The 16,789-nt window shown below is 39.2% G+C and overlaps 1 protein-coding gene across 3 annotated transcripts in view; it reads left to right on the forward strand.

Moving 5' to 3' along the window:
• The window catches only part of rev3l (REV3 like, DNA directed polymerase zeta catalytic subunit), a 187,291-nt gene that overhangs the window by 140,071 nt on the left and 30,431 nt on the right, over positions 1-16,789 (forward strand). For all 3 annotated transcript variants that reach the window (XM_072551797.1, XM_072551806.1, XM_072551816.1), the window contains 7 exons: positions 1,345-1,460; positions 3,888-4,006; positions 5,320-5,438; positions 6,460-6,601; positions 9,827-10,071; positions 11,622-11,730; positions 13,611-13,817. In XM_072551797.1, coding sequence (XP_072407898.1) covers positions 1,345-1,460; positions 3,888-4,006; positions 5,320-5,438; positions 6,460-6,601; positions 9,827-10,071; positions 11,622-11,730; positions 13,611-13,817 — 1,057 coding nt within the window. The remainder of the gene's footprint in view (positions 1-1,344; positions 1,461-3,887; positions 4,007-5,319; positions 5,439-6,459; positions 6,602-9,826; positions 10,072-11,621; positions 11,731-13,610; positions 13,818-16,789) is intronic.

Consider the following 16,789-nt stretch of genomic DNA (forward strand, 5'->3'; position numbering starts at 1 on the left):
CAAGATAGATGGGAGTTGACTAAGACAACTGAGAGCCAAGCCATCTGTAGAATGTTCAATGGGGTGTGAAAAAAGACCGCTAGAAGTAAAAAATGAGGTGGATGCTATTACAATAATGGGAATTGGCAGTCAAACAGAAGAACAAAACCGAAGTACAGCACAGGAACAGGCCCTTTGATCCTCTAAGCCTGTGCTGATCATCTTGCCCTAACCATATCCCTCTATTATCTCCCTATTTGTGTAACCATCCAGATGCCTCTTAAATTTTGCAACATTCCTGCCTCTACCATCTCTTCTAGCAGTACTTTCTAGGCTCCTACCACACTCTCTCTCTCTCTCTCGCTCTCTCTCTCTCGCGCTCTCTCTCTCTCTCTCTCTCGCTCACCCGCCCTCGTGCTCGCCCACACGCTCGCGCTCTCGCTCTCTCTTACCCTTCCGCTCTCGTTCGCCCTTCCGTGCTCTCCCTTAAAACTTCCCTTGCACACCTTCCTTAAACTTCTCCCCCTCCCCCCCCCTCACCTTGTGTGTGTGTCCCCCTTGTAATCTAAACTATCCACCCTATCTATGCCTCTCATGATTTTGTAACCTTTTTCTATCAGGACCCATCTCAACTGCTATCTTTCTGGTGAAAGCAATCCTAGTCTTTTCACCCTTTTCCTCCTAACCAACGCCCTCGAGACCAGGCAACAACCTGGTGAACATTCTCTGCACTCTCCAAAGCTTCCACCTCCATCTGATTAGCGTGGTGACCAAAACTGCACACAATACTCCACATGCAGGCTACCAAGGGTTTTATATAGCTGCAACATTGTTTGCCACCTCTTATACTCCATGCCCTGGCTGATAAGAATCACCTTAGCCTGAGTCAGAGGCTTAACTCATAGTTAGACTGATAGGCTGAATACAATTTTCACAGCTTGAGGCGGTGACCAGGGAAGGGAATGGAATGCAACTGAGGGGTGGCAAGTGAATGAGGAATAAGAAACAGACAAGGTTAGGTACCTGGTGGGAATACTTGAGGTAGGTATGTGGGGATGAAGGTGGTGAAATGAGATGATATTGCTGGAAATGCTGTTCTTTGACCATGCGCATCCACATACTCTTAAGTTGTCCCATCCTCAAAAGAAGTGAGGGAGGATACATAGTGTCTCTATGTTCAAGGCAAGGTGAGAGAGTACATGGAAGTCAGTCTGTCAAGGGCATCTTGGAAATGGTGTCTTGCAAATCTGCTCATTCTCTGAAATATGGCTTTCCCAGTGATCTATGCATCTTGTATTCTTTGTGTAGAAAGATTGACTGAATAAATAAATTGGTGCTTCAATAATCATATTGAACTTGTTTCAGGTATGACCCTGACATTCTGCTCGGATATGAAGTTCAGATGCATTCTTGGAGTTACCTTTTTCAGCGAGCTGCTGCACTAGAATTTGATCTTTGTCGGATGGTCTCCCGTATTCCAGGTATTAGTAATTAAAAATTTACAGTGCATGGGAATAAGTCACTTTATATGAAATAATAAAATTTGATATACAGAAACTGGTCATTTGATCTCAATTTCTGCCAACATCATCTAACACTATTATTCAATTTTAGTTTCCCTCATGCTTTTTTAGATACCCTTGTTGAGATTCCACTGAAGTGACTAAATCCTTTGGCAAGCAGCAAGGAACTGGGAAATAAGAACAGATCTGAAAGACAGAGAAAGTTTATTGAAAGTGGTGTGGTGGAGTGGAGTGGGGTGGGGGGGAAGGGAAGGGAAGGGAAGGGGGGGGGGGGGGGGGAGAGTGCCAAAAATATCAAACTTGTTAATAGTGCAGCATTTAGCCCATCATGTCCAAATAGCCCACCCTCTCTCCACCCACCCATTCTCATTGACTCACCCATTGAGAGTTTTGCTAGTGTTCCTTGATACCACAGTTGGTTAAGTGTGTAGCTTTGATGTCCAGGGCCGTTTTAACTCCCCTGCAATTCAGCTCATTTATCTGTGTTTGGAATATGGCTGTAATGAGATCATGCTGAGTAGCCCTGGCAGAATCCAGACTGAATGTCAGTGAGCAGATTATTCCTTTTATTTTAATTCCCATTCATGAAACAATGTTGTTGATTTGGCCAGCATTTATTACTCATCCCTAATTGCCTGGGGGCAGCTAATAGTAAACCATATTACTGTGCGTCTGGAGTCCCTTTTAGGCCTGACCAGGTAAGGACATCAGCTTTCCTTCCCTGATGGACATCAGTGAACCAGATGGGTTTTACAATAATAGCCAGTGGTTCCATAGTTTCCACTAGACTAGGTTTTTAGTTACAGATTTTATTTAATTCACATTTCACTATGGGATTTGAATTCATATGCCCAGAGTATTAGCCTGGTTCTACGAGGATGATGATCCTGATGCAGGGCTCATCCCCGAAATGTTGATTTTCTTGCTTCTCAGATGCTGCCTGGCCTGCTGTGCTTTTCCAGCGCCACTCTAATCGAGACTCTAATCTCCAGCATCTGCAGTCCTCACTTCTGTCTACTAGCCCAATGACAATACCACATTCCCCCACCCCTATCTTTATGCCATTTGATTGCTCTGTTGATGACCACTTTCATCACTTTGTGATAGTCTGATAGTAATTCTGTAGGTTGGTTGTTTCCTGTTCTTGTGTGCAACACATACCTGGACGATTCTCACATTGTCTGTCTGGTAGATGCTAGTGTTATAGCTGTACTAGAATAGCTTTGCTAGGGACAAGAGTAGTTCTGGACAACAAGTCTTCAGTACTATTGCTGAAATGTAAAGGCTTAATGATTTTGCAGTGTCCAGTGTCTCCAGCCATTTCTCAACATCCTATGGAGTAAATCAAATCCGTTAAAACTAATATATCTACTGAAGACCTCTGCAGACTGAGATAGGCATTGACTTGCAGCTGCAGTATTGCAAAATGATGGTGTAGGAACAAATAATGTAAGCCACAAAACCGTGCACCAGTATGTGGGACCATTTGTATGGAGATCGTATTTCTTGAACCTCTTCAAGCTTATTGAACTTATTAAATATGTCCACTTTCTGGGCAGAATTTAATGCAGGTTACAGGGTTCCACTTGGAGTGCTGTGAGAATTCTTACCACATTTTCCTTTTGGGAAGGCCTCTCACATTAAATACCAATCATGCCCTTAATTATACAGTCAGAGGTCTTTCCTGGACCGCAGAGATAAAATCATGTCTGCCGAGAGCTGCTGGTTCCCTGTTGTTGGTAATGCAGGCATGCGAGATCCAGGATCGCTGAGGCCATAGATAAGTGAGAGCATGGTGTAGATGCTTGCAGTAGACATTGTGGGGAGAGGTGGACAGTGGCATAGCTCTTGGCAGGTTGCCAACTCTTGATGCCTGACTGAGTGTTCCCACTCAATTTCAAATGTTACCAGGTGTTTTGGACAAGGTTTATTTTCCAATGTTGCAGAGAACCCACCTTCTCTGGGTGAATATCGGCTGTGATAGGATGAGGCACCTAAGTAAGCATTAATTGTCCACAGTGGCTTCAGTTGGCAGAACAGGAAGGCTGTTTATGGGCCTTCCCACTGCAGGCTTAATTGGAATAATTATCGGAGGCAACAGAATCCCATGTACCATCCGATTGTCTGATTCAGTGTCCCATTCCTCCAAAAAAAAGGAAGTTTCCATTAATTGTTTTACAACCTCATTACTACTATGTAGTTGATAGCCCTGCCTCATTGCCTGGTCCCTATGTTAGGTGTCATCTCTGTACTGTTAGTTGTCAGCAGAGTTTGAAGCAAAATGTCATTGTGTGAAAATAATGGAATGATACTATTCATATTGTATGCAGCACTTTTTAACCTAAATGTATGTTGTGAAATTTTAATTCACCTTTTGTTTATCAGATGACAGTAAAGAAAATCGATTTGCCACAGAAAGAGATGAATTTGGTGCAACTGCCATGTCGGAGATAAACGTTGCAGGAAGAATCATTCTGAACGTTTGGAGAATGATGAGGAATGAGGTAACTGGTCACTTGTGTAAAATATAAGATAAGAATCTTCCTCACCTGATTAATTGTGTAGATTCAGTAAATATTGTATTGGCTGAGGCATTAACTATATCACTATTGAACCAATAGATGGATGAAGAAAAAAGACTGAAGGGACATTGAAGTGAGTGAATTAGTTATGAGGTTATGGGTTAACTGTTAGATTGAGTCCTGCTTTCAATTTAGAACTTCTGAGTTTAAAAGTAAATATTGATTTGAATTGTTACAATACACAATAAATAACCTTGCAATAAATGATGTCCATAATCACCAGAAAACTGTAACTTAAATATGCGAAGCACAGTTATTAGAAGTACAGAATCTTCCAGCTCAGCAAGCAAACCTACACCCAGAACATGTCCTTACGTCACTGTCTTTTTACACATTGGTGCTGTGAGCCAGTGTTTACAGTGTTAACTTCTACTCTTGCACAAGTCACAAAGAGTTAAAACAATCTAACATTGCCTCATACTGGCAGTAATATCATAGGCGGCTGGTTCTTATGTTTACAGATAGTAGCATTCATTCAAATGAAGGTATCCATTCATTTACAAACAGCTGCATTCCTGCTGTGCAAATGATTCTAAAAGAACAGTTGCCCCTTTGTTTCCGGAATGCGACAGGTTTACTTTCTAATTGTAAATTTGAACAAGTTTATCTTTTTGAGGTAATGACTTTCTCCAAAACTGTGCTATAAAGCAAAGTGTCCTAAATAATCTTCTTTCTTTTATGTTCCAAAATCTTTGTTGCAACCTACTGAATATTTTAACTGAATTCCTTGGCTTCTTAAAGCACAGTCATTGAAAATTCAGCTGAAACGACAGTAAATGCTTGGTTACACATTCATCGATGATATATTTATAGGATACTTGAAATGACTTAGAGCAAAGGCTAAAACCGTTGGTTAATATTGATTAGTGATGTTGAGCAGTATTCTGTTTTAGATTCCTTTAGTATTTTCCTTTCAGTCTGTCATTAGAAACAAAATGTATCAAATGAAATTTACACAATATATAAAAACAATGTTATTGCATTGTATTTTTTCATAAGCTTTCTCTCTACCCCAAAGAAACTCTTGCCCTATTAAATGTAAATAAGAACTTTTAATCTTCATTCAAACTGCTACTCATATGAGTTACTTACTCAGTGTTTACTGTGTATTAGGGGGTTGATAGCTATTTTAACATTTGATTTACATTGTGTTAGATTAACTTCTATACAATGACCAGGTTTGTGTATAAAATGCAATAGTTTTTGTGCACTGTTGAATTTATGTCTTCCTGCAGGTTGCTCTCAACAATTACTCTTTTGAGAATGTAGCTTTTCATGTTCTTCACCAGCGTTTTCCACTCTTTTCTTGTCGTGTCCTATCTGACTGGTTTGATAATAAGACTCATGTACACAGGTAAATTTCACCCTGCAGGTTTATTTTAATAGTTAGACTGTGTGCTTTAATCTAGATTAAACTTAGATTTTTGGGTCACAAATGTTCAATTCATAGCATAATATAAGAGTCTAGCTTATCAAGTTATTTAACCCAGCTTAGATTTAAAAATTCCCTGAGAACTGAAGCATTGAGATGCACAGGCAGCAGTGAGTAGTGTCAAACTTAGAAAATAGCCTAGTTAAAAATTGAGGCTTCTTTAAATTTAATTTTTGGAAATCTTTTGTTCTGTAGAAAAGATAGTACAAGTGTCTTTGTCTGTGTAGTATAGATATTCACATCCACCCAGATTGTCAAGATGGCAGGTCAGAAACTTGCATGCTCAGGATTATCAGTTGGTGAGCTTTCACAGATAACTTCCTATCTTTTTTTAGACATTGGTTCCATTTAGAAGTATTGAAGATAGTGTTTTCTCATTGCTGAATTAGTTGGCATTAGTATTGGCAAATCTTTTGTTTCAAATCTTTCATGTCTGGAATTAACTTGCAGTGAACAATATACAGAGTCAATGTACAGCACGGAAATAGACCCTTTGGTCCAACTCATCCAGGCTGAACAAATTAAATCTAGTCCCATTTGCCAACACTTGGTCCATATCCCTCTAAGCGCTTCCTATTCTTATACCCATCCAGATTCCTTTTAAATGTTGTAATTGTACCAGCCTCAACCACTTCCATTCCATACATGCACCACTCTCTGCGAAAGTGTTGCCCCTCTGGTCTCTTTTAAATCTTCCCCTCTCACCCTAAAGTATTCCATTTATCCCAAAGTTTTCAGTGTCATCTTGGTAAACAGAAAAGAGGGGGATGGATTTATTTTGTGTTTGGAATAAGAAATACGTTGTTCTACTGAACAAAAATGAATTTGGGACTTTGTGTAGATACAAGTGAGATTTTCTTTGTAACCTTAATGCTGCAATAAATATTAGTTTTATGGAGTGTTTTGCTGCATCTGGCGTTCATTGTGTTTCATTTTACTGTAGGTGGAAAATGGTTGACCATTATGTTTGCCGTGTGCGTGGAAACGTACAGTTGCTGGAACAACTGGATTTGATTGGAAGGACGAGTGAATTAGCACGATTATTTGGCATCTTATTCTATCATGTGCTGACAAGAGGTGCACAGGTTAGTAGTTAACTTTCAGGCTGTGTATCTGATACAGAAACAGTCCCGATGCACACTAATATCACTTTTACATCATTTTAATACCATTGCACAAGTAAAATGGAAAGATAATTTTTTTTAAATGTTGTGATGATACATCTGTATCGTCCTAACATTTTATCTTTTTTCCAATTGCATTTGTGGTCTGCAAACCAGTGAAATTTGTCATGAATAGAAAAATATGAAATAAAATCATTGAATTTGTTTTATTACCCACTAGAAAAACTGATAATATCCCTTCAGCTATACCTTTCCCTAACAATAAGGTATTTTAGTTTTATTTCCCATTGGGCTATTGATTTTGAACAGACCATGATGAGAGAGCCTTCAACTGCTGCTGTCCAAGTGTTTTCCATGCAGTGTTGTTATATGAAATTAAACTATAATATTTTTGAAATCTGTATAGGTACTATATGAATCAATCCAGATTTGTGTTTAAGGCATAATTTTGTTTTTTTTAAATATCTTCTTTTCACAAAGACACAGTGCAAATTTAATGTTTCATGATAAAATGCTAAGAAGACATAATTTGACTTTTGGCTGTGGATTAATTTTTAAAATTCTGATCTATTTCTGTGAAAGATTAGGAATTCTTCACACAGTTACAGTAGTTAGTTAGGATGTGGTGCTCCTGAAGATATTTTAGATCAAACATTATTCATAACATTACATTTTTTGGAGCAGCATGAATTTTGCTTGATATCAAAGTGACTCTAAAAGAATGTTAAAGTTTGTGATTGAACTTAGTTTCCACAATAGCATCATGGCAATTATTTCTTGTAGAGTACGCTTGTATTAGCTCTTGCAAATTTCAAAGATTAATTTCTCTAAGTATTCCATTATGGAATTTTAGATATGCATAGGAGTCCTCTGGCTCATTGTCCAGCTTTTTAAAATGATTTAAAATTTTATATTCCTCTTTTGCTATTAAAAATATCCATTGAAATTTGCTGTATGAAAATGTAACTATTCCTGCCTCAATCTTTTTCTTATCAAAGTTTCTCATGCTGCAGAAGTCCTTTTGTGGTACAAAGAAATACTTTATCCTAATTCTCTTCTCTATAATACATCATTCAGACTGTTTTGCTGGTTAAGAAATTAATGTGGAAATAAAGGTGATCAAAAGTCTTCAAATGTAAGAAAATTGCTTTCCCTCACTTAGTTGCCTTCACCCTGCATTCAAGACCTCCATAGCTAAAAGTACGCATTGAAATGAGTAAATCATTAAATATTTAATAAAATGCTTACAAATGGATTGTATGCTTTGTGTATCAGTAGAAACTCAAAGTATTGGTCACAATGTATAAAATCTTCACCAAAAATGTAGCGCAGCTGCAGTTTGTAAATAATATAAATCGACATAGTAATGCTAATTACACTTTTATTTTCCTGGTCATTTGGCTTAATTTGAAAAATGGTTAAAAACTTAGGGAATATGATTGATGTTTCTATGAGCAGTTTACTAAAGAAAAATGCATGTTGATTTTCCAAACTCTGACTAGAAAAATAGACACTTAATCAGAACATTATTAGTGATAATACCTGTTTTGAGGGTGCAGTTTAGGTAAGAGCTGTAGCCAACTTGGTATGAGCTTGAGCAAGATGAAATTTACCTGAGAACTGCTGTATAAAATATTGCCACCTGGCTGCAAAGACTGATCAAATAATGATAGTGTCCTTTAACACTGCAACATGGTGTATTCTATTGACCAGTAAATCACTTGTTCTTTCAGTGAATGTTGATGGTGTTGGCTAGGCTAACATGTACTTCCCATTGCTAGGTGATGAGCTACCACCTTAGGTTTAACATAAAAAGGGGGAAGGCTTAAAGACAATTTGAGAGGCAAGATTTTAGAGACAGTGGTAAGTGCCTGGAATGCGCTACCAGAGGAGGTGTGGAACCAGAAACAATAGCAATGTTTAAGAGCCGTTTTGACAGATAAATGAAGGATAGAGGGGTAGGGACCACATAGAATTGCAAAGTTTTTAATTTAGGAAACTATTGTGTGTCAGAAAGTTTGGGTTGTAGGGTGTGCTGTACTGCTGTGTTCTTTGGGCAAACCCAGTTTTTGTAGATATGAGCTGATGGTAAAGATTGCTCATAATTTCGCATTGAGAAATAGTGTCACCTTGATCTGTTTCAGACTTTCTCAAGTTGAGCAGGCTGAGTCAATTTTTTTCTGTTAGAAGGAAAATAGATGTTCATATTGGTTTTATTCTTCTGTAATTGCTATATCTACCCTGAATTAGTGTCATTTTGGAACTTGGGAATTTATCCTTTGTTTGAGTGCAGAATTCTCAAAGTAAAAATCATATAGTTGGAGGACTTCACTAATGTAAACTTGCTCCCAAACCTAGTACTAAATTGCCTATTGTGGGTTTGAACTGTGTTAAATTGAATTGTGTTTGAGATGATACAAAATCGTGCAGATGATACAAAGATAGCTGGAGGGACAGGTAATATTGAGGAGGCGGGAAGGCTACACTGCCAATAAATGCCAACATTGTGTATATGCTTTCCTAAACTACCGACTCAACCTGTATGTTAACCTACAAAGAATCCTAGACTAGGATACAAGTCCCTTTGCACGTAAGATTTGCATTTTCTCCCCATTTAGAAAATAGTCTGTCTCCATTCTTTCTACCAAAGCGTACAACTTTACATTTTTCCATATTGTATTCCATCTGCCACTTCTTTGCCCATACTCTTAACCTGTCTAACTCTTTCTGTAGCCTTCCCATCTCCTCAATATTACTGTCCCTCCAGCTATCTTTGTATCATCTGCAAACTTAGCCAGAATGTTCTTAGTTCCTTCATCTAGATCATTAATTTATAAAGTGAAAAGTTGTGGTCCCAACCCTGACCCTTGCGGAACGCCACTAGTCACTAGTCCTGAGAAGGACCATTTTATTCCACTGCCAGACAGCCAATCTTCTGACCATGCTAGTACCTTGCAGCTAACACCATGGGCTCTTATCTTACTCCGCAGTCACCTGTGTGGCACCTTATCAAAGGCCTTCTGGAAGTCCAAGTAGATAACATCCATTGGCTCTTGTTTGTCTAATATCTGGTTAATCAGCTCTTTTTCATGTCAAAGGAGGAACAAGTAAGGAACTATATACGACTGGAAAGAGTTTTTTTTGTTCTGGTTGACCAATTCTCTGTATTGCATTCCTGTTTTGCAGTATCGTGTGGAGTCCATGATGCTGCGTGTTGCCAAGCCAATGAACTACATTGCTGTAACTCCCAGTATCCAACAGCGATCTCACATGAGAGCTCCTCAGTGCATTCCGCTTGTGATGGAGCCCGAATCTCGCTTCTATAGCAACTCGGTCCTGGTTCTGGATTTTCAGTCCCTGTACCCATCTATTATTATAGCCTATAACTATTGCTACTCTACATGCCTGGGTAGTATTGACTACCTTGGAAAGTAAGGCATTTTACTTTATATAATTGTATTTTGAGTTGAGTAGAACAGTGACTAGACTCAATGGAGATTAGATTCAGATGGTTCAGAAAAATAAAATGTTTAAACCAGTCATGTTACAGCTATTTTTGTTTTTGGAGTAGTTTGAATTTTTATTCCACATTGGGCTGTAACGGAATCTACTGCAGCCCGCTGCAGATTCATATTCTACTAACACAGACTGCAATATTATGTTTATTTTCTTTTGAATTAAAGTAGCAGGTGGTACAACCTTCTATAATGGTGCAACTGAAGTTGGTTCACCTTATAGTAAAAAGGAAGTGAAGATTTGCTGTATAACTCAAGAATCAAGGACTAAGGTTTAAGGTTAGAGGGGAGAGAATAAAAGAGAACCTGAGGGGGCAACTATTTTACCAGGGTGATATGCACGTGGTTGAGATCAGTACATTTAACAACATTTAAAAGACATTTGGTCAAATACATGAATAGGAAAGGTTTAGAAGAGTATGAGCCAAGTGCATGTAAATGGGGATAGCGTTTATGAACATTTTTGGTCAGCTTGAACCAGTTTGGGCAAAGGCCTGTCACTGTGCTATAGGACTACGACTATAACTCAAAATGCCTTGTAATTGGAAGTCACTCTGGGTAAGGGTTTTGAGATATGTGATTTTTAATATCTACAATAATATTATTTTAATATGTCAGCTGTTGAGGGAGACATCTAAACCCTTCAAAATTAATCTTAAATTGTAGGAACTTCACAACACAATATCAGCACATTTTGATGCTTTTTCAACATTGCTATGATTAAAATAATTACTCTAGAATTTTCAAAATATTTGCTTCAATCTATTGATGAATATGTCTGCCAGTAGTTTCTTCTAGAGTGGAGTTTTATACTTTGAAATATTTGAATTTTGAGGATTTGAAATTTGTCTCAAAAGTATCATTTGTGATGGTAGCAAAATTCTGGAGAAGTCCAGCAGGTCTGATAGCTGTGGAGAGAGAAAGAGTAAATGTTTGAGTCCAATATAACTCTTCAGAACTGAAAGGAGCTGGAAAATCTTTTTTTTAATCTGTAGACAGAGGGAGAAGAGGTGCAAGTGGAACAGCTGGTGAGGAAGCCCAGAGCAAAAGGTAAAAAAGTGTTAGAGGTATAAAACTGGTGTAAATGAAGGTGAGAAAATGTTTCTGCTCAGCTGGGCTATCTGTCACTAACCCCAGCCCACAGTCTCGATTACTCAAAACTGAGAGGAAAACAATTTGGGTGGAGTTTAATCTACTGCCATTCACACAGAATCCTGCAATGTTTCAACACTGAGTTCAGTTTGCATTTGCAATTTGTGCCTCACTGCTGTCTCTTAATGAGGAAGAATGAGAAAGTGAGTGGTGAAGGTGTAATTACTTTCTCATTTTGACTTTGCTACTCTCTGGCTCCCATGCATCAGATCTGTCTCCTGGAGAAAGTATGGTCACACACTGGTAATGCAAGAGTGAAGCACTTAATGTCCTATTTACCAGGAATAAAAACAAAATTGTCTTTGTTTTATCAGAGATGAAGAATTTAAATTTGGCTGCATTTCCCAGAAAGTGCCTCCAGAGTTGCTTCACCGGCTTTGGAATGACATCACTATATCACCAAATGGAGTGGCCTTTGTTAAGGTATGAGTTAAAAACTGCTCAATATATAGTACTTAAGGTAAAGCTAATTGTGATATGTTGTAAAGTGATTCTAAGACTATTAAGAATGCATTTCTATTGTTAAAATTATTGATTGGAATACCTGGGTTACAAGGTGCTGTAGCTAACATAGATAATTTTTGCAGTGAGCTGAAACCAAATCACACTTTTTTTCACGTTTATCATTCATGGGACATGTTATTGGCTAGCATTTATTGCCTGTCTCTAATTGCCCTTAGGGAGGTGGTGGTGAGCTGCCTTCTTGAACTGCTGTAGTGCATGTGTTGTAAGTTGACCCACAGTGCCAATAGAGAGGGTATGCCAGGATTTCGACCTGGTGACAGCGAAGGAACACCGATTAGGCTTCCAAGTCCAGATGGTGAGTGGCTTGGAGGGGAACTTGCAGGTGGTGGAGTTACCATGTATCTGCTGCCCTTGTTCTTCTTGCTTGTGGATTTGGAAAGTATTATTTAAGGATCTTTCATGAATTTTTATTGTGCATTTTCTGGTAATGCACATCACTGCTACTGAATGGCCGTGGTGGAAGGAGTGGATGTTTGAGGATATGATGCCAATCAAGCAGACTGGTACAAATTAATTCTTAGACCAGATTTCAGCTGAGGTGGTTTATTGGTAGCCCAGTTTCGAACCATGAATGTCACATGTTGTTAATTGTTCATCTTAAAATTTATTTTAAAACTCTGTTTCTGAAGTTATCATAATAATATCTAAACATCACGAGGTGTATGTGAAGAGTGTTTCTTTCCTTTTTTTTTAAAGATCTGTGCAGAAATAGAATCAGTACAGTGCTGATAAAGGCCTTTGGTCTATTTGAATCTGCGCTGGCCTTCCAAAAATCATCCCACCCTATACTATGAACCCACGTTTACCATGGCTAATTCTACTAGCCTGCATGTCCCTGGCACTATGGGACAATTTAGCATGGCTGATCCACCTAAGTTCTACGTCTTTGGACTGAGAGAAGAAACTGGAGCACCTAGTAGAAACCCACACAGACAAGATTGGAATTGAACCCAGGTCCTTTGTGCTCTGGGGCAACAGTGCTGACCACTGGACCACCACGAATTGATTGATTGAAACCAAAAGAACTGTGGATGCTATAAATCCAAAACAAAAACAGAAACAAAGTTAACATTTCAGTTTGAGTGACCCCTCTTCAGAATTGATGGCAGCTAGGAAAATGTTGGTTTATATGTGGGTGCAGGTATGCCGAAAATAGATTGACCTTGCTTACATATTTTCCTAAGGAACCCTGTAATAAGAGAATGAATTATCTCATGAAACAGCATGAAACAGCAATGTACTACTGCAGACTACCAAACAGGAGTAGCTCTGCAGGCAGTAAATAACTTTAATTAGCCTGGTAAAGACCAAACAGCTTAGGTTTCTTGTGTCTCCAAGTGAATATGAGGCCCTTTTCGAAATAGGTATGGGCTTGGTAGGATAGACATAAATGCCCCTGCTTGTATATGAGGCCAAAACTTAACTAAACTTCATTTATGCCCATTTGTTTAGAATGTGGAATGCATTACCACAAATGGTTGAGAGAAATAGCATTTAAGGTGAAGCTCAATAAGCACATGAAGGAAGAAAGAAATCGAAGGATGTACAGAGGGTTAAATCAAGAGAGAAAAGAGTATAAACACCAGCACAGATCTGTTTAGTGAACAGTCTATATTTTGGCTGTAAACTTTCCAAGTTGCATTTGTTTGTCTCTGGGTTAATTTAAATGAAAGAAAACTACAAAACAGAGGCTGACCACCTCATTTGGTGTGAAGCAAGATTCTAAATGTTTCTCTAGATTCAGTTTTTTCACAAATGTGTAAATATTGTTGTTGTAGCCATCTGTGCGGAAAGGTGTGTTACCAAGCATGCTTGAAGAGATACTGAAAACCAGAATAATGGTTAAACACTCAATGAAAACTCACAAGAAGGACAATGCCCTTATGAAACTGCTTCATGCTCGACAGCTGGGTCTAAAACTCATCGCCAACTTCACTTATGGTTACACTGCTGCTAACTTTTCTGGAAGAATGCCATGTGTTGAGGTACTATAATGATACTTAGAATGCACATTTTCGCAAGATTTTTCAATTGCAAATGAATTAAAAACCTTCAGTTTAATTAAATGTGGACTGCACATGTATAATTTTGTTTGTTTTTTTCAGTAACTAAAAGCTTTCAGTAACTTAGCCAGAATGACCTGTTTCTAGGCTGTAACATTGTAAGCAAATGCAAAAAAAATAGTTTGATATATGTAATTTATTGCAGCAAATTATTGGGCTAGTGGATTGGTAGCCTTTGTTACAAAAGGATTTGACTACAAGAATAGTGAAGTCTTCCCTCAATTGTACAGAAGCCTGGTTAGACCTCGCTGGAATACAGTATGCAGCTTTGGCCTCCTTACCTCCAGGAGGGTTGTTATTGCTATAGGATGAGTGGATTGATGAGGGTGGAGCAGTGGATGTGATCTATATTGACTTCAGTAAAGTTTTCATTAAGGTTCCTCATGGTCGACTGGTCAGCAAGGTTAGATCGCATGGAATGCAGGGAGAACTAGCCATTTGGATACAGAATTATACTGACCTTTGACTATAGTCATTGAGAGGGATAGGAGCAGGAGGTATGGGAAAGTATTTAATTGGGGGAGGGGGAAATTACAATGCTATAAACAAGGCCGGAGCACCTAAATTGGGAACAGATGTTCTCTGGGAAATGCACGACAGACATATGGAGGCTGTTTAGGAAGCACTTGCTGATTGTATTGGACAGGTTAATCCACTGAGGCAAGGAAGGGATGGTAAGTTGAAATAACCTTGGGTGACAAGGGATGTGGGACATCTTTTCAAGAGGAAGAAGAAGGCTTACTTAAGGTTGAGGAGACAAGGATCAGATAGGACCTTAGAGGGTTACATTGTAGCCAGGAAGGAACTGAAGAATGGACTGAGGAGAGCTAGAAGGGGGCATGAAAAAGCTTTAGCAGGTAGAATTAAGGAAACCCCTAAGGCCTTGTACACTTTTATGTGAGGAACAGGAGGATGGCCAGAGTGAGGTTAGGGCCAATTGGGGATAGTTCCTCCAATCAGAGGGAACTTGCTCCTGAAGTTGGAGGAGGTTGGGGAGGTCCTTTTAATTAATACTTTATTTCAGTATTCAGTTCTGAGGTGCCTTTTGACGTTTTGAGGACAGCGTGAAACAAGTTGATGTTGAGGAAGATGTGCTTAATATTTTGAAAAACATAAGGATAGATTAGTCCCTTGGGCCAGACAGGATATACCTTAGGTTACTATGAGCAACGAGGGAAGAGATTGCTCTACCTTTGGTTTGGCAACGAACTTTGCGTCCTCACTGCCCACTGGAATAGTACCAGATGATTGGAGGATGGCTAATGTTATTCCCTTGTTCAAGAAGGGGAATAAGGATAATCCTGGGAATTACAGAACAGTCAAATTATTGGGGAGGATTCTGCAAGACAGGATTTATGATTACTTGATTAGAGATAATCGGCATGGCTTTGTGAGGGGTAGGTTTACAATCCTGATTGAATTCTGAGGGATAAAACACATTAAAGGTAGAGCAGTGGATGTGGTGTACGTAGATTTTTAGCAAGGCATCTGATAAGGTTCCCCATGGTAGGTTCATTCTGAGAGAAAGGAGACATGGGATACAGGGAAATCTGGCTGTCTGGATACAGAATTGGCTGGCCCATAGAATTCAGAGGGTGGTGGTAGATGGAAAGTATTCAGCCTGGTGTTCAATGACCAGCGGTGTTCCACAGGGATCGGTTCTGGGACCTCTGCTCTTTGTGATGTTTATAAATGACTTGGATGAGGAAATAGAAAGATGGGTTAGTAAGTTTGCCAATGACACAAAGGTTAATGGAGTTATGGATAGTGTGGAAGCTGTTGTAGGTTGCAACGTGACACTGACAGGATGCAGAACTGGGCTGATAAGTGGCAGATGGATTCAACCTGGAGAAGTGTGAAGTGATTCACTTTGGAAGGTTGAATTTGAATACAATGTGAGGAATAGGGATATCTTGGCATCCACGTCCATAAATCCCTCAAAGTTGCAACTCAAGTTGATAGGGTTATTAAGAAAGCATATGGTGTGTTAGCTTTCATTAGCAGGGTGATTGAGTTTAAGAGCCATGAGGTTATGCTGCAGGTCTATAGAGCCCTAGTTAAAACACTTGGAATATTGCGTTCAGTTCTGGTTGCCTCATAGGAAAGATGTGGAAGCTTTGGGAAGGGTGCAGAGGAGATTTACCAGGATGCTGCCTGCACTGGAGGGCATGTCTTATGAAGAAAGACTGATGCAGCTAGGGCTTTTCTCATTGGAGCAAAGAAGGATGAGAGGTGTACTAGATGATAGGCATGAGAGTGGATAGCCCATAGACTTTTTCCCCTGGCTGTAATGTTCACTGTGGTGGGCATAATTTTAAGGTGATTAGAGGAAGGTTTAGGGGAGATGTCAGAGGAAGGTTCTTTACTCAGTATTGGGTGCGTGGAATACACTGCCAGCAATAGTAGTAGAGTCAGATACATAGGGACATTTAAGCGACTATTGGATAGGCATGCGGAAGTTAGTGCAATGAAGGGTATGTAGGTTAGTCTGATTTTTAGAGTAGGATACAAGGTCAGCACACTATTGAGGGCCAAAGGGCCTGTACTGTGCTGTACTGTTCTATGTTCTAGAACTGGCTCAAAGGTTGGAGACAGGGTAGTGATGGAGGGTTGATTTTCAGACTGGATGTCTGTGACCATTTGTGCCACAACGATTGATGCTGGGTCCACTGCTTTTCTTCATTTATGTAAATGATTTGGATGTGAAACAGTATGTTTGCAGATTACGCCAAATTTGGATGTGTAGTGGACAGCGAAGGATGTTACCTCAGAGTACAACAGCATCTGATCAGATGGACCAAGGAGTGGCAGATGGATTTTTAATTTAGATAAATGTGAGGGACTGCATTTTGGAAAGGCAAATCAGGGCAGAACGTAGACACTTAATGGTAAGG

The sequence above is a fragment of the Chiloscyllium punctatum genome, chromosome 3, assembly GCF_047496795.1.
Source record: "Chiloscyllium punctatum isolate Juve2018m chromosome 3, sChiPun1.3, whole genome shotgun sequence".
Lineage (NCBI taxonomy): Eukaryota > Metazoa > Chordata > Chondrichthyes > Orectolobiformes > Hemiscylliidae > Chiloscyllium > Chiloscyllium punctatum.